The sequence below is a fragment of the Dendrobates tinctorius genome, unplaced genomic scaffold (genome assembly GCF_039654945.1).
Source record: "Dendrobates tinctorius isolate UK_male_01 unplaced genomic scaffold, ASM3965494v1 ptg000032l, whole genome shotgun sequence".
Taxonomy (NCBI): Eukaryota; Metazoa; Chordata; class Amphibia; order Anura; family Dendrobatidae; genus Dendrobates; species Dendrobates tinctorius.
In genome coordinates, this window is record NW_027361700.1 from 12,623,644 (window position 1) to 12,649,918 (window position 26,275).

Here is a 26,275-nt window from a genome sequence, read left to right on the forward strand (position 1 = left end):
TCATAATGCCAAAATGAACAGATTACACGAGCATGTGCTGAGAGAGTCATGTACTATAACACATCTGTCACTTGCTTTATGGTAAGAAATCAAGTGACAGATTCCCTTTAACCACAGAAGAAATGAAGGTTTCTCACTATTCTAAGTTTCAGATTCAGCTATAAAATAGAAAGCAGAAAAAAAAAAAAAAAAGAGGCAGAAGACATTGCATAAAGCGAGCACCTCTGACAGAGGCAACTCTAAGTTAGCACGATGAGTATTTGGTGCCTATTTTTGTGCACAAACATACAGGTTCTTAGAGATCCAGCAAAGTGGCTGGGATTTATTAAATCTTATGACCACAGTGCCGTTTTATGCTGCAGAACCTGAGCTGTGGTGACAAATTGGAATCAGTAAGATCAATTCTCCTGTGGTAAATATGGATTTTATTAGTGGATTTTCCTCTTAGATTTGAATGAAATAGGGAAAATCTGAAGATAAAAATAAGATGAATAATCCGCATTTGATTTCATCAAGCCAAGAAAAACAAAAACTATCCAAAATAAAGCATCTGTATGTAAAACTTGACATAACAAAAGGAGACAAAAACTGCAGTTGAAAAAGCACGATTAACACACGTACAGAAAAAATGCACTCAAATCTGCAATGAAACAACGCAAGTAACAAAGAGGTTGTCCACTACTTTAACACTGATGACCTATCCTTGGAATAGGTCCTCAATGTCTGATTGGTCGGGGTCCAACACCCAGCAACCCTGCAGATCAGCTGTACTGTGTCGGTAACTGACCAGTTATGGCGCTGCAGAGCAAAGCTGTCAACTCCACAGTGCTGCGCCGCTCCATAACTGAGCAGTTCTGGGAGCCGTGGACACTGAGAACAGCCGATCAGCGGGGTGCTGGGTGTCGCACCCCCTCCAATCAGACATTGAGGACCGATCCTAAAAATCTGCACTACTTTAACATTGATGCTAAAAATCTGCAACATCAAAATCTTGCCGGATACTCATTGTAGGAATGTAGCCTTAGCGTCCGTCATATTACAGCAGCTAAAAAAGCCATTTTGTCATGTAATGAAGGGGGAGGGGGATCTAATTTTTTTTTAAATATGAGAAATATCAGAAATCTATAAATCACAAGCCACAAAAAACACCATCATGATTTGCTCTGCAGCTGGAAGAAACTCTGCATGCACTATTAATGGCAGTATGTCCAGCAGCAGGCGCCGGCGGGTGACATGGACACCAGCACTGGTGGCACTACCTGCCAGGTGAGGGAGATGGCAGCCACCATTAATGAGCAAAGCATGCTGTGATCAGCCGCTGACAGCAGTGGATGATGGGGGTGGTTGTTCCCAGGAAGCCCCTTTAATAGATCTCATTAGTAACGTCATGTCCAGCCTATGCCCCGCCCTCTGTGGGGCGACACGCACAGCGGGGTCACCCGGCCTCTCACCGCTTAATCCGCAGCACACACTGCGCGGACGCCCTCTCGTTGTCCCAGTCAGCACTGGCTGTCGGGTCCCACACGGATGAAGTTGCCAGGTGCGAGGTCCCGGGGGGCTGAAGGCCGCTGAGGTGGGTGACCAACCCTCCCCCAACCGCCCCCTGGAGAATTATCGCCTCAGCCGCCGGACTCTCCGCCATTCCTCCTCACTCTCGCTTCCGGGACTCCGGAGCAGCGAGATGACAGGACAGAGAGACTACCACTGTCATAGAAACACCGACCAGACAATCTATTTACTTCCGCCGGAAACCGTGCCATAGAGTGTGGAGGAACGGCAAGAGAGGCCCGGTGCGTGCTAGAGAAAGGCAGGTGATGACTTCCGGCGGAAAAAGCTGCACTGGTGGGGGAGTTATGTCGCTGCTCAGAGGGTAAGTGGCCATGTTATTGGTTGCTATTCTGTCACCACTACTGCCTTTTTCCTACCTGCCGCCATATATGCTGCTGGTCACAGAGGGGAAACTTCCTGCTAATTTTTTTCACAGTTTGTCAGTGGTTCTGCACATATAATGGGTTGTGTTCACATCTGCATGGTAGAAAGGACCACATGGTGCCATATCCCCCTCCCACCACACACATCCCAAATAGTGCCAGATCCCCCTCCCCCCCCCACACACCACATAGTGCCAGATCCCCCTCCCCCCCACACACCACATAGTGCCAGATCCCCCTCCCCCTCCCCCCACACACATCCCAAATAGTGCCAGATAACCTTCCCTACACCACATAGTTCCAGATCCCCCTCCCCCACCACACATCCCAAATAGTGCCAGATCCCCCTTCCCCCCACACACACACACCACATAGTGCCAGATCCCCCTTCCCCCCACACACAACAACTAGTGCCAGATCCCCCTTCCCCCCACACACAACAACTAGTGCCAGATCCCCCTTCCCCCCACACACAACAACTAGGGCCAGATCCCCCTCCCCCACACACACATCCGAAATAGTGCCTGATCCCCCTTCCCCCCACACACACACACACCAAATAGTGCCATATCCCCCTCCCCCACACACACATCCTAAATAGAGCCAGATCCCCCTTCTCCCTGCACATACACCACAGTGCCATATCCCCCTCCCCCACACACACATCCCAAATAGAGCCAGATCCCCCTTCCCCCCCCCCCACACACACACCATATAGTGCCAGGTCCCCCCACACACAACATAACATATGCCAGATCCCCCTCCCCCTACACACAATCCAAATAGTGATTGCTCCCCCTTCACCCCCCCACATATACACACCACATAGTGCCAGATCCCCCTCCCCCCCCACACCACATAGTGCCAGATCCCCCCCTATGCACACACCGCATAGTGCCAGATCCCCCCCTATGCACACACCGCATAGTGCCAGATCCCCCCCCTATGCACACACCGCATAGTGCCAGATCCCCCCCCTATGCACACACCGCATAGTGCCAGATCCCCCCCTATGCACACACCGCATAGTGCCAGATCCCCCCCATACACACACCGCATAGTGCCAGATCCCCCCATGCATAGTGTCCGATACCCTCCCCCCCACACACCACATAGTGCTAGATCCCCTACCCTCCCCCCCACACACACCACATAGTGCTAGATCCCTCTCCTCCCACACACACACACACACACACCACATAGTGCCAGATCCCTCCCCCCCACACACACCGCATAGTGCCAGATCCCCTCCCCCCACACACACCCCACATAGTGACATCCCCCATCACCATACACACCCCACATAGTAGTCACTTTATGGTAACCAAATAGTAAGAAAATCTGGTACCACACAATGGTATAAATTGATAAAATCACACCTTTATTGACCTAAAAAAACAAACAAAACACATGAGTATAACAGAAAGTGTCAAACAATAAGGGACTAAAAAAGTCCATAGGAAATCCCCTTACAACAATCTGTCATAGACATTGACGCACACCCATATATGAGGAAATAAGGGAAACAAGGCTACAGTGCCCCATAATGGAGGCGGTGAATGAATGCTATAGTCTGTAACCGACATGTAATAAATCAATCACTTGTGACCATCCCTTTTATATTTGTGGCTCCAAAGCGGCGCTAACCGCAAATAGGGTGAGCAATAAAAGGTTATTTACCTAGAGTATGAGCTGAGGGGAATCCCTGCTGCCCCGACGCGTGTTTCGCACTGCTTCTTCCAGAGGCATGTGTTTTGTTCGTATTTTTATGTCAATAAAGATGTGCTTTTATCAATTTATACCATTGTGTGGTACCAGATTTCCTTACTATTTGGTTACCATAAAGTGACTATTATTATTGGTGGTATATTACCCTTAATTGGGATTTTGTGATTATTTTGCAATTTTTGTGATTACACCCCACATGGTGCCAGACCCCATCCCACACACACACACACACACACACACACACACACACACACGCACACACACAGTTCCAGACCCCCATCCCATAGTGTCGCCGGATTCTGAGACATAACTTTTTTTATGCGCCTTTTTGATGATTTTTTTCAATTGAATTTTTTCAAGGGAATGACCAAATATTCAGCAATTTTAGTGAACGACATGCAAGATAAATAATGTAATTTATTAGTCTGGGCTTTTATGGCTTTTGCAATTCTAATTGTGGTTTTCAATTTATTTCAAGGGGTTGTCCACTACTAGCACAACCACTTCTCATACCTCACGCTTGGGCCTGATTAAAATAAAAAAAACCTTATAATCTACTCCTGCACCGGTTCTGTTCCCGCTGTGTCAACACGCCCTCTCCCTGTGCCGTGGTTGTGACATCGTTGGAGTCACTGTCCCCGTATCAGGTGCAGCACGGACTTCCTTTTCATGTTCAATTGGTCCGAAGGCAGAGACACTGACGCCAGCGTTGATTGGGCTCCAGGGTCACGTGTCACAACACCACACAGGAGTCCCGGGGAGTGCAACGTAGGCGTGATTTAACTTTTGCTTTGCAACGCCCCCTAAGCTCCGATTGGTGCCCGCAACAGCGACTTCGTCATAAAAGACTCCGTAGCATTGCTCCCATTCCATTGTTCCTGAGCGCTGTGGAGAGCTGGTATACCTGCTGCGTTGCCGTGCGAGTCTCAACTGCGTTTTTCCTGTTCCGTCGACCCTGTCGGAGTCGCTACTACGTGATTTCATTGTCTTTTCACCTATTTTCAGGGTGGGCGCGGCAGAAAAACTAAAATGGGTGACCATGCCAATGCAAAGGCTGAAAAAAAGCAGAACCGCATAACTATAATATAAAATGAAAAGATGGCCCATAAATGTAAACGCTGCCAAGAACCTAAAATGACGGTGGCTGGCACGGCAGAAAAACCAAAATGGGTGACCATGCCAATGCAAAGGCTGAAAAAAAGGAGAACCGCATAACTACGATATAAAATGAAAAGATTTCCCATAAATGTAAACGCTGCCAAGAACCTAAAATGGCGGTGGCGGGCGCGGCAGGAAAACTAAAATGGGTGACAAAGCATAACAAAAAGATGAATCAATTTATGAATAAATATAATAGATATATGCCCATTAAATGTAAATGCAGCAAACAATGCTTACCTTGAAAGACAGAGAAAAAATCCTGAGGAACAAGGAAAAAAAAAACGCAGTAGCGTCTCCGATAGTGTCGGTGAGGCAAGAAGATACAAGGTGAAAACTACGAGAACACAATAGCGCTCAGTGCCCCGGAGCAATTGATGGGAGCGCAAATACGTTCGAATTTAAGTGGTCTCGCAGTAGTGCCGGCCAATCGGAGCAGAGGGGCGTTGTAAAATGCATCGCCCAATAAGATAATGAGAGCGCAGCTGTGTACACCAATCGGTGCGGAGGGGCGTGGAAAAGGTAGTGCGGAAGGACGCCTATTCAAGGTCTGAATCGTCACAATAGACACTGTGACAAGGTCCCAACGATCGCCGTGGTCGTTAGTAACATCGCTGATGCGTCGTTAAGGCTACTTTCACACATCAGGTTTTCGGCGTCAGGCGCGATCCGGCGTTGTGCCGGAATGCCGGATCCGGCAAATGTTTTGTAAAACCTGATGTGCCGGATCCGGTTTTCTGCCGGATCCGTCTTGTTCTTGACAGACAAAACCGGATCCGTCTCATCCGGTTCATCCGTTTTTCTATCCGTTTTTCGACGGATTACGCCGGATCTGGTTTTTAAAATTGACCCTTGTGGCCTTCCGAACGGGATTGGCTACTGGAAAACTATATATAGCATGTTCCTACAGCCCTTCTTTGACAGGTTGTAGTGGGCAGAGCTACTGAGCATGCTCAGACCAAAAAAAACGGATCCGGCCACCGGATCCGGCTTTCGCCGGATCAGGCGCATTGCGGCGCTCATAGGCTTTCATTGTGTGAAAAAGCCGGACGCGCCGGATCCGGCGTGTCCGGCTTTTTCGCCGGAGACAAAAAACGTTACAGTAGCCGTTTTTTCCAGACGCCGGATCGCGACACATTGCCGGATCCGGCGAAAACCAGATGAAACGCATGGCCATCCGGCGCAAATGCAAGTCAATGGGGGGGAAACCGGATCCGGCATTGCATTTCGCCGGATCCGGTTTCTGTCAAAAGCGCCGGATCGCGCCTGACGGCGAAAACCTGATGTGTGAAAGAGGCCTAAGGAGATCGGCATGTATGACTGCTTACTAGCGATGCACCAACAATCTAAGCCAGATCGTATCGTTGTCGGGATCGTTGGTGCATCGCTATGTGTAACAGTACCCTAAGCATGGAGAACAGAAAGAGGAGAGCTGTTTGAGGACTTAAGATCCAAATTTGTTTAACAATCTCAAGGATAAAATTCTTGATGTTCCTTTGTCCACGGTGAGCAACGTAATCAAGAAGTTTGCAACCCATGGGACTGTAGCAAATTTCCCTGGATGTGGGCTGTAGAGAAAAATTGAAAAATTGCAATGCAAGATAGTCCAGATGGTGGATAAGGAGCCCCAATCAAGTTCCAAAGAAATTCAAGCTGTCCTGCAGGCTCAGGGTGCATCAGTGTCGGCGCAAACTATCCGTCAACATTTGTATGAAATTAAATGCTATGATAGGAAACTCAGGGCGACCACTGCTGACACAGAGACATAAAAAAGCTAAACTGCAGTTTGACAAAATGTGAGTAAGCCAAAATCCTTCTGGGAAAGTGTCCTGTGAACAGATGAGACCAAGATGGAGCTTTTTAGTAAAGCACGTCATTCTACTGTTTACCGAAAAGTGAATGAGGCCTACAAAAAAAGAACATAGTACCTACAGTCAAATATGGTGAAGGTTCAAAAGATGGCTGGGGTTGTTTTGCTGCATCTGGCACTGGGTGCCTTGACTGTGTTCAAGAAATGATTACATTTGAGTAGTTTGCAAAAGAAGAGTGGCCCAAAATTACAGTTGAGGAGGTGAATGGATGGTTAAGGAGGTAAAAGTGGCTGGGACGCTAGGAGTTGGCAACCATGCTATTTTAGAATTTTGGGTAACTAGAGGAGTAAGACCTGTGAAGACTCAAACGTCAAGGTTAGATTTCAGGAAGTCAGATTTAAAGGGACTCAGAGAATCGGAGGGATCCAATGGCTGGATATCCTTAATGACAAAAATGTCCAGGAAGGATGGGAAATTTCGAAAAATTAGATTCTCAAAGCACAATTGTTACCAAATCCGAAAAGAGGGAAGAATAGGAAGCATTTAAGGAAACCAGGATGGATGAACACCGACCTTAAATACATACTGAAAAGGAAGAAAGAAATGTTTATCAAATGGAAAGAGGGAGTCATATCTAAAGAAGAATATAATGCTGTCTGCAGAACCTGCAGGGGACACATCAGAGTATCTAAAGCTGACAATGAACTAAGGTTTGCAAGAGATGTCAAAAGCAATAAAAAAGGATTTTGGGGAGATGTGAAAATTAAAAAAAGTCAAAGATGCTATAGAATTTTTACTCTTCGCCACGACAGCACCCACTGGAGGTATCGGATCCGCCCATTTGGAACAGGAAACCCTACAGGAAAGATAAAAGGGGCGGTCCGCCTTTCCTCCTCAGTTTTGGTTTCCTGTTCCAAATGGAGCAGGATCCTGCAGGATCTTACCTGGGCCATGCATCCGCCTGTGCGGTCTCTTCGGGAACGGCAGGGGCTGCGGTCCGGAGGCAGCGTCGGGGGAGACTCCGTTTGACGGCTCCCCCCTCGTCTGGTGGCACAGTGGTAATGGCCGGGTCCGGGGAGGGCCGCCCGGTCTTACCAGGGAGCGCGCCGGTCTGGCATCCGGGAGATTTTCCCCCCCCCATTCCCATCGGTGGGGGTATAGCGTGGATGGTGAGGCCATGTGCGCGCGAGCCGCGTGTTAATAGCGGTGGCGCGGGAGCAGGCCGGCGCCCGACGCTCCCATACCCCGGAAGTAATGGTTGAACTTCCGGGGTAAGATGGCGATGACGCGGCGCATGCGCCCTGTGACAGGGCGACTTCCGGGGCAACGATACAGGTAAAACAGCGCTGCAGCGCTGCAACATTGGAACATGTCGTCCCCCGCAGAGTCGCAAACCCCAGCAGGGGATTCAGCTGGGGGCAACTCCACCAGGGACCGCAGCGCCAGGACGGAGACCGCCCGCAGGAGCGAGGCAGCAGAAACCCGATCCAAACCGTCTCAGCCATCTGAACCGGTATTAAGCTTCACTGGGTGAGTGTGCAAAGCAGATGCTCTACCTATTAAGCTAACCTCCTCTCCTCCCCCCCCCCTCCCCCCTCTCTTTACCTTTGACCTCCCGTTTCAGTCAAAGAAAAAAGGAAAAACAAAACATAAAGAATGTGCATTATGTTCAGAGCCTCTCCCTGACTCCTACCCCAAAAAACTCTGCAAACAATGCATGAAAGAGACCAGGCAGGGTCTTTCTTCTCAGGATATCCGAGCCATAATTAGGGAGGAAATACAAGCCATCAACCGCGCCAGCACTCCCGCAGAGTCCAGGCATAGAAAACAGGTTATTGTCAGTTCAGAGTCAGAGGAAGAACAGGGGTTAAACTCAGGCTCCGCATCCACGTCCTCATCATCATCCTCGGAGGCGGAAGGACGCGCATGTTTTCCTCTGGACAGCGTAGATAACCTGGTAAAAGCGGTTAGGAATACTATGGGGTGTGAAGAGGAAAGGGGAGCCCAGACCGCGCAGGACATTATGTTTGCGGGATTGGCAGAAAAAAAGAGGAGATCATTTCCAGTAATACCGGCAATTAAAGATCTCATCAAAAGGGAATGGGAAAAACACGACCAGAGGGGTTTTCTCCCATCCGCTTCAAAACGGAAGTACCCGTTCACTGATGAAGATCTATTAAAATGGTCTAAAATACCAAAGGTGGACGCTGTCATATCCTCCACTTCCAAACAAACCTCGATCCCGGTCGAGGACGCAGGATTGTTAGCAGACCCATTGGACCGAAAGGCTGAATCCTCGCTCAAAAGGTCCTGGGAGTCCACCACCGGGGTATTCAAACCCGCAATAGCCAGCACATGTACTGCTAGGTCAATGCTGGTATGGCTAGATCAATTAGACCAGCAGATTGAGCAAAGAGTGTCAAGGGAGAAACTGCGTGCAGCCATCCCGTTGATAAGAGGGGCAGCTGCCTTTATGGCAGACGCTTCAGCGGACACCCTAAGACTTGCAGCAAGGTCGGCAGCCCTGGTGAATAACGCCAGACGCGCGCTTTGGATAAAAAGCTGGAAAGGGGATGCACAATCAAAATCCAAAATTAGTGCAACCCCATGCGAGGGTGAGTTCCTCTTCGGAAAAGCCTTAGACGAAATTCTCGCCAAGGCAAAAGAAAGGAAAAAGGCCTTCAGTGATTCTCCCATTCCGTTTTATAGGAAAACCTTTAAAAGACGGCCATTCGGGAGAAGAAGACAATCGGACAGAACGAGATGGGCCACGAAAGACGAAAAGCAGAAGGGTACCATCTTCAGAGGGCCAACATATAGGAGAGAAAAAAATTAAAAGTTTAGACCCACCGGTTGGGGGCAGATTAAAATTTTTTTTTACCAAATGGGAACAAATTACGTTAAACCCATGGATTTTGAATATAATCAGGGAAGGAATAAAGATTGAATTCCTTCGAATCCCCTATGAGTTCTTTGTTATAACTCGCCTTAATTCCTCACTTCAGCAAAAGGCTCTCGAAGACGAGATTCGAGTCCTGCTAGCTAAAAAAGTTTTAGTTGACGTCCCTGAGGAACAACAGGGTAGAGGCTTTTACTCTCCCCTGTTTTTGGTGTCTAAACCAGACGGTACATTTAGAACCATTATTAATTTAAAGAAGCTAAATTCATTTATAAAAAATTATAAGTTCAAAATGGAATCGATTAGATCCACTATAAAGCTTCTTTTCCCAAATTGCGTAATGGCAGGGATTGATTTAAAAGATGCTTATTATCATCTCCCTATACACAACAGATTCCAGAAATACCTAAGAGTCGCAGTGGAAGTCGAGGGCAGGATTCGTCATTTCCAATACGCGGCCATGCCCTTCGGGCTTTCCACGGCACCAAGAATATTTACCAAGGTGATGGCAGAAGTGATGGCCTACCTTCGCCAAAAGGACACACTAATTGTACCATATCTAGACGACTTCCTAGTAATTGGGAATTCAGTCAAACAATGTACTGAACGTGTGACTGACGCAGTCTCCTCTTTTCAGAGCCTTGGCTGGATCATCAATATCCAAAAGTCCAGACTCGATCCGCAATCTCTCCAGACATTTCTAGGATTTCAACTAGATTCCTTGACCCAGAGATGTCTACTACCCCAGGTAAAAATCATCCTCACAAAACAAAAAATACAAGCAGCTATAGATAAACCACGTGTATCCTTAAGAGGAGCAATGTCACTATTAGGATCACTAAATTCTTGCACCCCGGCAGTCCGGTGGGCCCAGTACCATGTCCGTACACTACAACACCAGATCCTCCAGGAGGATAAGCGACATAGTGGTCGTTTACAGAGTAAAATAACCCTGTCACAAGAAGTCTTGACTTCCCTAGAGTGGTGGTTAGACGATGACCATTTATGTTCAGGAGTCCCATGGGTTATAGTTCCATCCTGTATTGTAACCACCGACGCCAGTCCCCAGGGCTGGGGAGCCCACATGGAGAATGGGTTTTATCAGGGAAGGTGGAGTAAAGAGGAATGTGATTACTCATCTAATTTAAAAGAACTGACTGCAGTGTTCTATGCTCTATACAACTTCCTTCCACAGCTCCAACAGAAGCATGTAAGGATCCTGTCGGACAATACCACCACAGTAGCATATATAAACAGACAAGGAGGAACTCGATCAGAGACTCTGATGTCTTCAGCGGCAAAAATTTTAAACTTAGCAGAAAACTATTTTTTGTCCCTCTCGGCCCTTCATATAAGAGGCGAGAGCAATCAAAAGGCAGACTTCCTAAGCCGTCACACTCTACGACAAGGAGAGTGGTGCCTCAATCGGAAGGTCTTCAGGGACATAGTAGCCGCATGGGGACAACCCGAGGTGGATCTTTTTGCCACAAGGGAGAACAGGCAGATAAAAACCTTTGCCTCCCTATCTCCGTCAGATCACCCAAACATACTGGACGCCTTTCTAGTTCCATGGAATTTCAACCTAGCATATGCGTTCCCTCCATTGATCCTCCTACCTCAAGTAATTCGGAAGATCAGAGACGACAAAGCAAGAATAATCTTAATAGCACCGTTCTGGCCAAAAAGACCGTGGTTTTCGTGGCTGCAGATTATGTCGATAACAGATCCTTGGGTCCTTCCGACTGCCAATCTACTCTCCCAAGGCCCCTTTTTCCACCCTCAAGTGCTCAGCTTGCACTTGACGGCGTGGAATTTGAGAGGCAGTTATTGAGGACAAGAGGATTCTCGGAGTCCTTAATTGCTACACTACTACAAAGTAGAAAACAGTCCACGACCCAGATTTACATTAGAATATGGAAAAAATTTCTTCAATTCCATACAGTACCTCATACAACAGAAGTTCCGATAATCCCAATCTTGGAATTTCTGCAGAAGGGGAAAGACTTAGGCTTAGCAGTAAATACACTGAAAGTACAAATATCGGCATTAGGAGCACTATATGGCCATAATATAGCAGGCAACAAATGGATAACTCGTTTTATTACAGCATGTGAACGAATAACTCCAATCCACATACCCTCCGTCCCTACATGGGATCTAAATCTGGTCTTAGACGCCCTAACGGTAGACCCCTTTGAGCCGATCGACACAATACCCTTCAAATACTTAGCACTTAAAATGGCCCTCTTAGTATCACTAACCTCAGCTAGAAGAGTGGGTGATATTCAGGCCTTGTCAATAGATCCACCCTTTTTTCAAGAATACCAAGACAGATTGGTATTAAAACCAGACCCTGCCTACCTGCCAAAAGTGGCAACAAAATACCATAGATCTCAGGAGATACTCCTCCCAACCTTCTATAAAAATCCCTCTACTCCGGAAGAGCAGAGGTTCCATACTCTGGACGTCAAAAGAACTGTCCTAAAATGTATTGAGAGGTCCAACAGTTGGAGGCAGAGTAGGGCCCTATTTGTTTCATTTCAGGGCTGTAAGAAGGGGTATGGAGTCACGAAGAGCACCATTTCCCGGTGGATCAGAGAGGCCATTCGTTTAGCCTACTCCGCAAAAAACGAAGATCCTCCAGGGAACATCAGGGCGCATTCCACCAGGGCAATGGCAACCTCTTGGGCGGAAAAGGGAGATGTTCCGATTGAAACTATATGTAAGGCGGCAGTTTGGTCATCCCCTTCTACCTTCTATAACCACTACAGACTTGATCTTTCATCAACCTCTGACTTAAGCTTTGGCAGGACTATCCTTGGCACGGTGGTCCCACCCAGGTGATGGTCTCTGGAATCTCTCCAGTGGGTGCTGTCGTGGCGAAGAGTAAAAAGCCGGATTACTTACCGGTAATGCTCTTTTAAGGAGTCCACGACAGCACCCGTTCACTTCCCCCCCTAAATATATCAATAGTTAAAGTATTACCAAATAATGGATAAGAAAGATGTTAAAATAAGAGAACATTGCCTAATCCTTGGCGGTCCTTCTGGTACTCTGAAACGTAAAACTGAGGAGGAAAGGCGGACCGCCCCTTTTATCTTTCCTGTAGGGTTTCCTGTTCCAAATGGGCGGATCCGATACCTCCAGTGGGTGCTGTCGTGGACTCATTAAAAGAGCATTACCGGTAAGTAATCCGGCTTTTTACAAGGTGAAAATGATGAAATGGTAAGAAAGGATGTTGAGAAGGCCGAACTGTTAAATTCCTATTTTGCATCTGTTTTCTCTCAGAATGGAAATGTAACATCAACTGATCTTCACTGTCTTATTAAAGCAATAGAAGAATGCAGGATATCTATAAACAGATAGTGAGAGAATACTTAGCTAATATAAGTGAATTCAAGCCTCCAGGTCCAGATGAATTACACCCATGAGTACTGAAGGAGATAGCAGAAGAAATTTTTGAACCACTCTCCATAATCTTTGAAAACTCTTGGAGATCAGTAGAAGTCCTAGAAGAATGGAGAATAGCAAATGTTGTTCCTATCTTCAAAAAGCGCAAGAAGGTGCACCCAGGGAACTATAGGCCGGTGAGTCTGACTTCTATACCAGGAAAGATCTTTGAACAAATTATTAAACAACATGTATGTACGTACCTGGATAAGAATGAAGTGATTAACCAGAGTCAGCATGGGTTTGTAACTAATAAGTCATGTCAGACTAACTTAATTTCCTTCTATGACACAATCACTGACTGGGTGGATCAGGGAAATGCTGTAGATATAGTATATCTTCACTTCAGCAAAGCATTTGACAAAGTATCTCACTCAATCCTTATTAAAAAAAAATGACTAAGTATGGAATGGACAAGGCAACTGTTATCCATTATAAGTTTATGCTTCGAGCATACAACACTGCCCTTCACCTCTCAAAACAAACCTATTTCAACACCCTTATCACCTCACTGTCCAATAACCCTAAACGTCTCTTTGACACTTTTCATTCTCTACTCAACCCAAGAGTACAGGCCCCAGCCATGGAGCTTCGAGCAGACGATCTGGCGAATTACTTCAAAGAAAAAATTGACCAGATCCGACAGGAAATTATCTCCCAATCCCCTCATAACATGCACTGTCCTCCCTCCCCAACTGCATCTAGCTCACTCTCTGATTTTGAACCAGTCACAGAAGAAGAAGTAAGCAGGCTCCTTGCATCTTCTCGCCCAACCACTTGCACCAGTGACCCATTTCCGCCACATCAACTCCAGTCCCTTTCCCCTGCTGTCACCCCTCACCTAACTAAAATATTTAACCTGTCTCTCTCTTCTTGGATTCTTTCCCTCCTCATTTAAGCATGCCATCATACATCCACTACTTAAAAAAACAAACCCTCGACCAAAACTGGGCCGCTAACTATAGACCTGTCTCTAATCTCCCATTCATCTCTAAACTCCTGGAACGCCTGGTCCACTCCCGTCTTATCCGCTATCTCTTTGATAACTCTCTTCTCGACCCTCTCCAATCCGGCTTCCGCTCCTTACACTCTACTGAAATTGCCCTCACTAAAGTCTCTTAATGATCTACTAACAGCTAAATCAAATGGTCATTACTCCATGCTAATTCTCTTGGATCTCTCTGCAGCATTCGACACTGTGGATCATCAGCTCCTCCTCACTATGCTCCTTTCCATTGGCCTCAAGGACACCGTTCTCTCCTGGTTCTCCTCCTATCTCTCTGACCGCTCCTTTACTGTATCTTTTGCTGGTTCTTCCTCCTCTCATCTTCCCCTTACTGTTGGGGTTCCTCAAAGATCAGTCCTAGGCCCCCTCCTCTTCTCTTTGTACACTGCCCCTATTGGTCAAACAATCAGTAGATTTGGTTTCCAGTACCATCTCTATGCTGATGACACCCAATTATATGCTTCTTCTCCTGACATCACGCCTGCCTTTCTAGAAAACACCAGCGATTGTCTAAACGCTGTGTCTAACATCATGTTCTCACTATATCTGAAACTGAACATGTCAAAGACTGAACTCCTTGTGTTTCCTCCCGCTACAAATGTACCTATACCCGACATTGCCATTTCCGTGTGTGGTTCCACTATTACGCCCCAGCAACATGCCCGCTGTCTTGGGGTCATACTTGACTCCGAGCTTTCCTTTTTCCCCCACATACGATCACTGGCTCGCTCTTGTTAGCTGCACCTCAAAAACATTTCAAGAATTCGATCTTTTCTTACTTTTGACTCCGCAAAAACTCTTACTGTTTCTCTTATTCATTCTCGTCTCGACTATTGTAACTCTCTTCTAATCAGTCTCCCTCTTACCAAACTCTCCCCCCTCCAATCTGTCTTGAATGCTGCAGCCAGGATCATATTCCTCGCCAATCGTTACACTGACGCCTCTACCTTGTGCAAGTCACTACACTGGCTACCCATCCACTCCAGAATCCAGTACAAACTTATTACCCTCACCCACAAAGCTCTCCATGGCTCAGCCCCACCCTACATCTCCTCCCTTGTTTCAGTATACCACCCTACCCGAGCCCTCCGTTCTGCTGATGACCTGAGGTTAGCATCCTCAATAATCAGAACCTCCCACTCCCGTCTCCAAGACTATACACGTGCTGCGCCAATTCTTTGGAATGCACTTCCCAGGTCAATACGATTAGTCCCCAATCCCCACAATTTTAAGCGTGCCCTGAAAACGCATTTATTCAGACTGGCCTACCGCCTCAACACATTAACCTAATCTATCCCTGTGTGGCACAGCCAAAAGTTTTACCATAACCAGGTCAATACGATTAGTCCCCAATCCCCACAATTTTAAGCGTGCCCTGAAAACGCATTTATTCAGACTGGCCTACCGCCTCAACACATTAACCTAATCTATCCCTGTTTGGCACAGCCAAAAGTTTTACCATAACCAGGTTCCCCGCATCATGTTCCCACATGCTTTATGCATCCATTAGCCCTCTGTATCTGTACTGTTACACACTTAACATTATGGCTGGTCCATACAATCAGGGCAATTGTTACCACCCACCTTTGGTGTCTACCTTTTTCCTCATAGATTGTAAGCTTGCGAGGAGGGCCCTAATTCCTCTTGGTATGTTATGATCTATGTGATTATTGTTATGCTGTAATGTCTATTGTCTGTACAAGTCCCCTCTGAAATGTAAAGTGCTGCGGAATATGTCGGTGCTATAGAAATAAAATGTATTATTATTAGGTGGATTCATAACTGGCTTAGTGATCGGACCCAAAGAGTGGTCGTAAATGGCTGCACATCCGGTTTGAAGAATGTCTCAAGTGGGGTACCACAGGGCTCTGTTCTGGGCCCTGTATTGTTCAACATCTTTATCATTGATTTAGATTAAGAAATTGACGGTACACTGATTAAATTTGCTGATACACAAAGCATTGAGGGATAGCTAATACTAGAGAGCGATAGAGAGGATTCAAAAACATATAAATAAACTGGAGCAGTAGGCAGCAACTAATAGAATGGTTTTTAACAGGGAAAAATGCAAAGTACTACATCTGGGCAATAAAAATGAAAAAAGCATATACAGAATGGGAGGAATAGGGCTAAGCAACAGCACATGTGAAAAAGACTTGAGTATACTAATAGATCATAAACTGAACATGAGTCAACAGAGTGATGCAGCAGCAAAAAAGGCAAATACAACTCTGGGATGTATTAACAGAAGCATACAGTTTAGATCACGTGAAGTCATTATTTCCCTCTACTCCTCTGGTCAGACCTCATCTGAAATATTGAGTCCAGTTTTGAACACCAAATTTTAAAAAAAGACATCAACAACAAGGAAGTTCAGAGAAGAGCGACTAGAATGGTAACCGGTCTGCAAACCATGTCCTGTGAGGAATGGATACAGGATTTGGGAATGTTTAGTTTGCAAAAAAGAAGACTGAGAGGCGACTTAATAGCTGTCTAAAAATATCTCAAGGGCTGTCACATTGTAGAAGGATCATCTTTATTCTCATTTGCACAAGGAAAGACTAGAAACAATGGGATGAAACTGAATGGGAGGAGACACAGATTAGATATCAGAGAAAAACTTTTTGACAGAGTGATCAATGAGTCAAACAGGCTGTCACGAGAGGTGGTGAGTTCTCCTTCAGTGGAAGTCTTCAAATAGAGGCTGGTCAGACATCTGTCTGGGATGATTTAGTGAATCCTGCTTTGAGCCGGGGGTTTGGACCAGATGACCCAGGAGGTCCTTTCCAACTCTACCATTCTATGATTCTAAGAGATGAGGTGTAAGAAGCTTGTTGCTGGTGTGAGGGATTGGCTCAGCAGTAGACGCTGGTTCACACACGGGAATTAGTTTGCTGGTTCCAAACAAACGCACAGTTTATTAAAAAGTTCATAAACCATCAGGGTTACAAAGTAAAACAGCCTCTTCCAGGTAAACGAAGGTATCACCTAACAACATTCAAAATAACATATCCATATAACACATGTGTTCAGCTGTTTGAATGCGAGTCTTTTACTCTCAAACTCCACCAGAGTCTGAGCAGCACATGCAGGGCTTCCTCACCTTGGGAAAAAAACACAGAGTGACACAACCCGAGCTGCCTTAAATCAGACCTTGCAAGACCTGGTTATAATGGATTTTTGTCTAGGAAAATGGGCTGTTGGAAAAGTTTCGGTGCCCTGCATGGTTAGAACCTATTAGCTCCCTCTTTTGCAAGTATCTCAGCTTGTTAACGCTCTTTGTAGCCAGCCAAGAGTCTTTCAATTTATGGAAAATTCTTCCAGTTCTGTGAGACTCCTGGGTTGTCTTGCATACACTGCTATTTTGAGATCTAGCCACAGATTTTCAGTGATCACATCAAGGGACTGTGAGGGCCCAGCTTGTGGATGTTGACGTGTTTAGGATCATTATCTATTTGTAGTTGTCATCTTTTCAACTTCAGCTTTTTCACAGATCTGCATTGCTGTGTCCATCTCCACCATGGAATCTTTTTAATTGGCATAAACTGTTGCATACCATTTGAAGTTGGAACACCTCTTTTTTTTTTTTTTTTTTTTTTCTTTCACTTTGTTGTAAGTGGTCCCATGAATTCCGTGCTTTAGGACACCAGTAGCCAGGGTGAGCTGGTTACTACTTTTTTTTTCTCTTTAACACCTTTCTGACATCTGACGTACTATCCCGTCCCCGGTACCCGGGCCCCTATGACCGGGGACGGGATAGTACGTCATCGCGATCAGCGGCGCTCCCGGGGGGAGGTGCCGCTGATCGCGGCCGGGTGTCAGCTAATTATCACAGCTGACACCCGGCAATGTGTCAGGGGCGGTCACGGACCGCCCCCGTCATGTTAACCCCTGGCACACTGCGATCAAACATGATTGCAGTGTACCGGGGAGAAGCATCGGCAGGGAGGGGGCTCCCTCCGTGCTTCCCTGAGACCCCCAGCACGGCGCGATGTGCTGCGCTGCTCTGGGGGCCTCCTTCCCTGCAGGTCCCCGGATCCAATATGGCCGCGGGGGCCTGCAGGGAGGCAGCTTCCTCAGTGCCTGCAGAGAGCAAGTACGAGGAAACCTGCTGCAGCACCTGTCAGATTGCTGATCTGACACAGCGCTGTGTGAAGTGTCAGATCAGCGATCTGACCCATAACAGTGATGTCCCCTTGGGACAATGTAATAAAGTTAAAAAAAAAAAGTAAAAATAATTTATAAAAAAATCGCTAAATAAAAAAATTCCCTAATTCATTTTATGGAAATTAAAAAAAAAAAAAACAATAAAAGTACACGTTTAGCATCGCCGCGTCCGTAACGACCCGCCCTATAAAACTGTCCTATTAGTTAACCCCTTAAAAAATAAAAATAAAAAACGAAGCAAAAAAATAATGCTTTATCATCATACCGCCGAACAAAAAGTGCAATAACGCGCGATCAAAAAGACAGATATAAATAACCATGGGACCGCTGAAAACATAATCTTGTCCCACAAAAAACGAGCCGCCATACAGCATCATCAGTGAAAAACTAAAAAAAGTTTTAGCTCACAGAATAAAGCGATGCAAAACTAATTATTTTTTTATATAAAATTGTTTTCGTTGCATAAAAGTGACAAAACATAAAAAAACAACATAAATGAGCTATCGCTGTAATCGTACTGACCCGAAGAATAAAACCGCTTTATCAAATTTACCACACGCGGAACGGGGTAAACGCACCCCACGCAAAAGAAATTCATGAAATGTTGGTTTTTGTTCATTCTGCGTCCCAAAAATCGGAATAAAAAGCAATAAAAAAAAGTCACGTGCCTGAAAATGGTACCAATAAAAAAATGTCAACTCGTCCCGCAAACAATAAGATATCACATGACTCGGTGGGTCAAAATATGGAAAAATTATAACTCTCAAAATGTGGTGATGCAAAAACTATTTTTACAATAAAAAGCGTCTTTTAGCGTGTGACAGCTGCCAAACATAAAAACCGACAAATAGTAAATCAAACCCCCCGTTATCACCCCCTTAGTTATGGAAAAATAATAACATTAAAAAAAGTATTTATTTGCATTTCCCATTAGGGCTAGGGTTAGGCCTGTTTCACACATCCGCTTTTTAGCTCAGTTGAAATCCGCCAAAATGGCGGAAAACGGATCCGTTGGCGGACTGAAACTAACGGGTGTCACCGGACTGTTAGTTTGACGGATCCGGATAAGGCAGAAATTTAAAGGTAACCGTGCCTGGAAAAGGAGAGAGAGAGATTTTTTTCAGACGCCAGAACCGACTTTAGGGTTAAATTTCCGGCTGAGTCAATTCCTCCGGGCATTCGCACTGTAAAATGCGGATCCGCCCGGTCAAAAAAAAGTTGCATTGTCCGGGCAAGTCGGCGGACACCAAAATTTTGGCGGATCCATATAAAAACGGATCCAACGGATAACCATCCGTCAAGATCCGCCGGTAATGCAACTCAATGGGGAAAAAAATGGATCCGCCAAGAAAAATGGCGGATCCGTTTTTTTAGCAAAACGGCGGATTTTGACTGATGGTGACAGACGGATGTGTGAAACAGGCCTTAGGGCTGAGATTAGGGTGAGGTTTTCCACTGTTTAGGTACATAAGGTGCTTTCCAAACGCAACATGGCGTCTGATCTCAATTCCAGCCAATTCTGCGTTGAAAAAGTCAAATGGTGCTCCTTCCCTTCTAAGCTCTGCCATGCGCCCAATCAGTGTTTTACCCCCACATATGGGTTATCAGCCTACTCAAGACAAATTGCAAAACAACTTTTGTGGTCCAATTTCTCCTGTTAACCTTGGGAAAATAAAAAAAATTGGGGACTAAAAGATCATGTTTGTGGAAAAAATGATTTTTTTTTTATTTTGACGCCTGGGCGTGTTAAAGTTCTGTGAAGCCCTTGGGGGTTCAAAGTGCTCACCACACATCTAGATAAGTTCCTTGGGGGGTCTAGTTTCCAAAATGGTGTCATTTGTGGGGGGGTTTCCACTGGTTAAGCACATCAGGAGCTTTCCAAATGAGGCATGGCGTCCAATCCCAATTCCAGCCAAAAAAGTCAAATGGCGCTGCTTCCCTTCCGAGCTCTGCTATGCGCCCAAATAGTGGTTTACCCCCACATGTGGGGTATCAACATACTTGGCACAAATTGCACAATAACCTTTGTGGTCCTGTTACCCTTGGGGAAAGAAAAATTGGGGGTGAAAAGATCATTTTTGTGGAAAAAATGTGATTTATTTTTGTTAATTTTTTTTTAATTTTTACGGCTGTACGTTATAAACTTCTGTGAAGCCCTGGGGGTTAGAATTGGAGGGTTTCCACTGTTTAGGCACATCAGGGGCTCTCCGAAGGTGACATAACATCCGATCTAAATTCAAGCCAATTTTGCATTGAAAAAGTCAAACGGCGCTTCTTCCCTTCTAAGCTCTGCCATGCGCCGAAATGGTGGTTCCCCCCCCCCCCCCCCCCACATATCAGGTATCGGTGTACTCAGGACAAATTGCGCAATAACTTTTGCAGTCAAATTTCTCCTGTTACCCTTGATAAAATAAAAAAAAAATTGGACCCGAATTTTTTGAACATTCAAATTCTTGTGAAGCACCTGAAGGGTTAATAAACTTCTTGAATATGGTTTTGAGCACCTTGAGGGGTGCAGTTTTTAGAATGGTGTCACTTTTGGGTATTTTCTATCATATAGACCCCTCAAAGTGACTTCAAATGTGATGTGGTCCCTAAAAATAAAATGGTGTTGCAAAAATGAGAAATCGCTGGTCAACTTTTAACCCTTATAACTTCCTAACAAAAAAAAATTTGGGTTCCAAAATTGTGCTGATGTAAAGTAAACATGTGGGAAATGTTATTTATTAAATTTTTTGTGTGCCATATCTCTGTGATTTAAGGGCATAAAAATTCAAAGTTGGAAAATTGCGAAATTTTCGCCAAATTTCCGGGGTTTTTTTCACAAATAAACGCAAGTTATATCAATAAAATTTTACCACTAACATGAAGTACAATATGTCACGAGAAAACAGTGTCAGAATTACCGGGATCCATGGAAGCTTTCCAGAGTTATTACCTCATAAAGGGACAGTGGTCAGAATTGTAAAAATTGGCCTGGTCATGAACGTGCAAACCACCCTTGGGGTTAAATCTTTCTGAAGGTCTTTTCCAGTCAAGCGGGGGTTCTGATTTGCCTCTCTAGCAATTCTATGAGTAGCTCACTGAAACTTTGTTTGGTCTTCCAGACCTTTTCTTGACCTCCATTGTTGCGTTTAACTGCCATTTCTTAATTACATTTCAAACTGAGGAAAGGGCAACTTGATACTGCTTTGCTATCTTCTTGTAGCCACCTTCTTTGTGGGCTCAACCATTTTCATGGAACGAGGAAGCTGCTTAGAAGAACCTATCGCTGCTGTTTTTTGGCACAAGGTTAGAGGATGTTGGGTTTTTAAAAAGCTGGGAAATTTGCATCACCTGGCCTTTCCTAACGATGATGGTGAATAAGCCATAACCCTAACAGGCAAATTAAGGTCTGAACCCTTCATCAAAGTTATCTGAGCACACAAATCACCAAGGCTGGCCAAACTTTTGCATTGACCCATTTCTTTTTTTATCATTTTTAAAATGTCAAAGATGAAAAAAATTCATATTATATAAACAATGAAGGAAATAATTATTTGATCCCTTGTTGATTTTGTAAGTTTTCCCACTGACCAAGACATGAACAGTCTATAATTTTAAGGGTAGGTTAATTTTAACATTGAGAGAATATAAAAAAAAAATCCAGAAAATCACATTGTATATATTATATACATTTATTTGCATTTTTGCAGTGAGAAGTAAGTATTTGATTCCCTACCAGTCATTAAGAGTTATGGCTCCTACAGACCAATTAAAGGCTCTTAATCAACTCGTTACATGCATTAGACTGCTATCTTACATAGTCATCTTTATAAAAGTCTCTTATCCACAGACTCAATTAATCAGTCAGACTCTAACCCTTACAACATGGGCAAGACCAAAGAGCTTTCTAAGGATGTCAGGGACAAGATCATAGACCTGCACAAAGCTGGAATGGGCTACAAAACCATAAGTAAGACGCTGGATGAGGAGACAACTGTTTAGTGCAATAGTAAGAAAGTGGAAGAAATACAAAATGACTGTCAATCGACCTCAATCTGGGGCACCATGCAAAATCTCATCTCGTGGGGTATCCTCGAACATGAGGAAGGTGAGAGATCAACCTAAAACTACACTGGGGGAACTTATTAACGATCTCAAGGCAGCTGGGACCACAGTCACCAAGAAAACCATTGCTAACACATTACCCCATAAAAGTTAAAGGGAATCTGTCACCCTTTTTTGGCCTATTAGCTGCTGGCATAGACATCGGGGGCTTATCTACAGCATTCTGTAATGCTGTAGATAAGCCCCCGATGTAACCTGAAAGAGAAGAAAAACACGTTATATTATACTCACCGAGGTGGGCGGTCCGGTCCGGCACCTCCCTTCTTCATGCGATGACGCCCTTTTCTCCCGTCCTGAAATGGCTCCGGCGCAGGCACATTGCTCTACCCTGTTGAGGGCAGAGCAGAATTCTGCAGTGCACAGGCGCCAGACCTCTCCCGACGCCTGCGAACTGCAGGACTCTGCTCTGGCCTCAACAGGGCAGAGCAATGCGCCTGCGTCGGAGCCATTTCAGGACGGGAGAAGAGGGCGTCATCGCATGAATAAGGGAGGCACCGGACCACAACACCCATCGGACCGCCCACCTCGGTGAGTATAATATAACGTGTTTTTCTTCTCTTTCAGGTTACATCGGGGGCTTATCTATAGCATTACAGAATCCTGTAGATAAGCCCCCGATGTCTATGCCGGCAGCTAATAGGCCAAGAAAAGGGTGACAGATTCCGTTTAAATGTCCTGCAGTGCCTGCAAGGTCCCCCTGCTCATGAAGGCACATGTGCAGGCCTGCCTTAAGTTTGCCAGTGAACACATGGATGATTCTGTGAGTGATTGGGAGAAGGTGCTGTGGTCAGATGAGACAAAAATTGAGCTCTTTGGCATTAACTCAACTCGCCGTGTTTGGAGGAAGAGAAATGCTGCCTTTGACCCAAAGAACACCGTCGCCACTGTCAAGCATGAAGGTGGAAACATTATGTTTTGGGGGTGTTTCTCTGCTAAGTGCGCATGACTGCTTCACTGCATCAATGGGAGAATGGATGGAGCCATGTACCATAAAATCCTGACAACCTCCTTCCCTCCGCCAGGACATTAAAAATGGATCGTGACTGGGTCTTCCAGCAACACAATGACACAAATAATACAGCCAAGGCAACAAAGGAGTGGCTCAAAACGAAGCACATTAACGTCATGGAGTGGCCTAGCCAGTCTCCAGACCTTAATCCCATAGAAAACTTATGGAGGGAGTTGAAGCTCCGAGTTGCCAAGCGACAGCTTCAAAATCTTATCTATTTAGAGATGATCTGCAAAGGGGAATGGACCAAAATTCCTCCTGACATGTGCGCAAGCCTCATCATCAACTACAAAACGTCTGACTGCTGTGCTTGCCAACAAGGGTTTTGCCATTAAGTATTAAGAGCGATCAAATATTTATTTTTCACTGCAAAATGCACATTTATATAATTTATCTGGATTTTATTTCTGATATTCTATCTCTCAATGTTAAAATTAACCTACCCTTAAAATTATAGACTGCTCATGTCTTTGTCAGTGGGCAAACTTACAAAATCAGCAAGGGATCAAATAATTATTTCTTTCACTAATATCTTTAGCCCTTTTAAAGGAGAATATATGACACATTTCATTTGTATGAAATGTGTTATCTTTAACTTTAGCCCTTTTGAAGGTCATTTCATCTTCAACTTGCTTAACTGTTTACAGTAACAGAAATTTTGACTAGGAGTGCCCAAACTTTTACATGCAACTGTTACATTAAAAAATATATATCTTGCCAGCACTTAAGACGTTATCATCACTGTCCCCATTGGGGCTCACATTCTAAATCCCCCTTCAGTATGTCTTTGGATAAGATTGGTCATTAATTAGAGGTCAGTGGGGATCCTATTCCCAGCACCCTCACCCATTAGCTGAAGCACGACAGCAACCAGATTTAAGCAATGTATGGAGCGAAATCCTCTGTTTAGTGGTTACTGCCGAGTACTAAACATATGACAGATCAGTAGTTTTCCTCTCCTGTACTTTTCTTATTGTATGCCAATGGTTTACCAGACATTACATCAAAATGTTAGTCCTTATTATCTTGATTATGGTCCTGTCAATATTTTCCTATTAGCCCCTAGAACATATTACTGGCTAGAGTGCTGGGCAGATCGGCAATGGGCCATCAATATTACAGCAAACCCCTCAAAATTGCCATTTTCTTGGTTTCCAACCAGGGAAAACTGTATTTTAAAAATCTTACTTTGAATGTAACCGGTGATTGTAATATTCATCTTTTCTAGTGAGCCATCCTATATAATTTCCTCAAGTTAACATCAAGAAGATCGGTGTGCGGTCCACTTTCTGGATCTTCATCCTTCCAGATTGTTGGTCACCTCAGCACAGCCTGGATGACATCAGGACCATTTTGCAGAGAAGATGGCCAGCAACCCCTTGGATGATCATGAGTACCAAACCCAGAGCAAAAACTGTAATGTGGACAGTGATAAAGCCGATGAGCACATGGACCATACGTATTCAGCGACATGTTACGTCATAGACAGTGATATCCCTTACTCCGCTCTGAGCCCAGAAACCATTGTGCTTAGGAAGAAAATCCGTCGTTTACATCGTCTGGCACAAAGGCAGAAGCATAAGATAAAATGTATGAAACAACTGATTAGACAACTAAAGGCTTCCACTTAAAGGGCCATGCATGTACATATTTGTAAGATATGATAGTCTTCATGGAGGTAGATATTTTTCACAACTTTTTGCTTGTAATTCCATTGGGGAACATTACACTGAGCCTCTTCATTTTTTCACTGGGTGTTTACAGGGAATATGACTATGTTCCCACGGGGCATTTTTGGTGAGTTTTTTTAGGCTTTGTATTTTTGGAAAAATGCAAGTAACCTATTTTACTTAATAGATGCAGAAAATCTGTCACATCAAAAACTCATCAAAAGCTCATTGTGGGAATGTAGCCTAACAGATTATAATAAACTACACTGCTAATTAAGATAAAATAGGGTTTGTCTCCCTTTAAATCTACCTTTTATGGCAGAAGACTGTGACTATGTAGGTGTTTGGTCTTTGTTTTACCTTTTGTTTTTGACATAATGAATAAATAATGATCTTTGACCACACTCTCCATGGATATGAATGCTGCCATCAGCCAGTTGTACTTACTTTACTGTCTGGGCAAGAGGTTAAAGGCCCCGTCACACACAGCGATCTAGCTAGCGAGATCGCTGATTTCGTGACGCCACAGCGATCTCGCCAGCGAGATCGCTGTGTGTGACGGGGATCAGCGACCGGCCCCCCTGCCGGGTATTGCTGATCGTGCTCAATCGGCCTGGGCCATTTTTTGGTCGCTGGTCTCCCGCTGGCCAGCACGCATCGCTGCGTGTGGCAGCAAGAGACCAACGATCAGCGACGCTGGTTTCTAATGTAAACATCGGGTATCCAGGAGCCGCGACTCTTGGATACCCGCTGTTTACCTTGGAAACCAGTGTACATGCTGGTTTCCAAGGTAAACATCGGGTATCCAGGAGCCGCGCGGCTTAGATACCCGATGTGTACCTTTGGAACAAGCGTGTACGCCGGTTTCCAAGGTAAACAGCGGGTATCCAAGAGCCACGGCTCCTGGATACCCGATGTTTACATTAGAAACCAGCTTGCTCGCTGGTCCTGATCGCTGGAGGGGCCGTCTATCGATGTCCCAGCAATCCCATCCATGTCGGATCGTTGGTGGGATCGCTGGGATATCATTATGTGTAACGGTGCCTTAATACACCAGGCTTATCTCCTGTGAGGAACAAGATAAAGGCTCATTACCACTTGCAATGCAATTGGACTGGTGCAATCCGATAAATAATCAGATAGCACTCGCCTCCAATGTTTCTCTATGGTGCAGCTCACATCTACGATTATTTTCTCATGCTGATTCGGTATGTAAAAGCAGTCGCAGCATGCTGCGATTGCACCTCTGAACTGGATCGCAAACACCCGTATAAGTCTATGGGTGCTTGTGAAGCATCAGACTGCACTCGGATATCACCCGAGTGCAGTGTGATTC

General features: G+C 45.1%; 2 protein-coding genes and 1 long non-coding RNA gene across 4 annotated transcripts in view; 2 read left to right on the forward strand and 1 right to left on the reverse strand.

Moving 5' to 3' along the window:
* UBE2Z (ubiquitin conjugating enzyme E2 Z) overlaps positions 1–1,642 on the reverse strand; it is a 42,008-nt gene extending 40,366 nt beyond the window's left edge. Inside the window, exon 1 of one of the 2 annotated variants that reach the window (XM_073572404.1) lies at positions 1,452–1,642. In XM_073572404.1, the coding sequence (XP_073428505.1) occupies positions 1,452–1,642 (191 nt within the window). Of the gene's footprint in view, positions 1–1,259; positions 1,280–1,451 lie in introns of those variants that run through there. The other variant, XM_073572405.1, reaches the window with a different exon arrangement.
* Positions 1,643–1,730: 88 nt separating this feature from the next.
* LOC141086412 (uncharacterized) lies at positions 1,731–25,343 on the forward strand. Its single transcript, XR_012231588.1, has 2 exons — positions 1,731–1,870; positions 24,498–25,343. It is a non-coding gene; the product is annotated as an uncharacterized lncRNA (long non-coding RNA).
* Positions 9,023–12,706, forward strand: LOC141086407 (uncharacterized). Its single transcript, XM_073572400.1, has 2 exons — positions 9,023–10,275; positions 10,723–12,706. The coding sequence occupies exons 1-2, from the start codon at positions 9,820–9,822 to the stop codon at positions 11,356–11,358; spliced, it is 1,092 nt and encodes a 363-aa protein (XP_073428501.1). The 5' UTR covers positions 9,023–9,819; the 3' UTR covers positions 11,359–12,706.
* Positions 25,344–26,275: the final 932 nt, after the last annotated feature.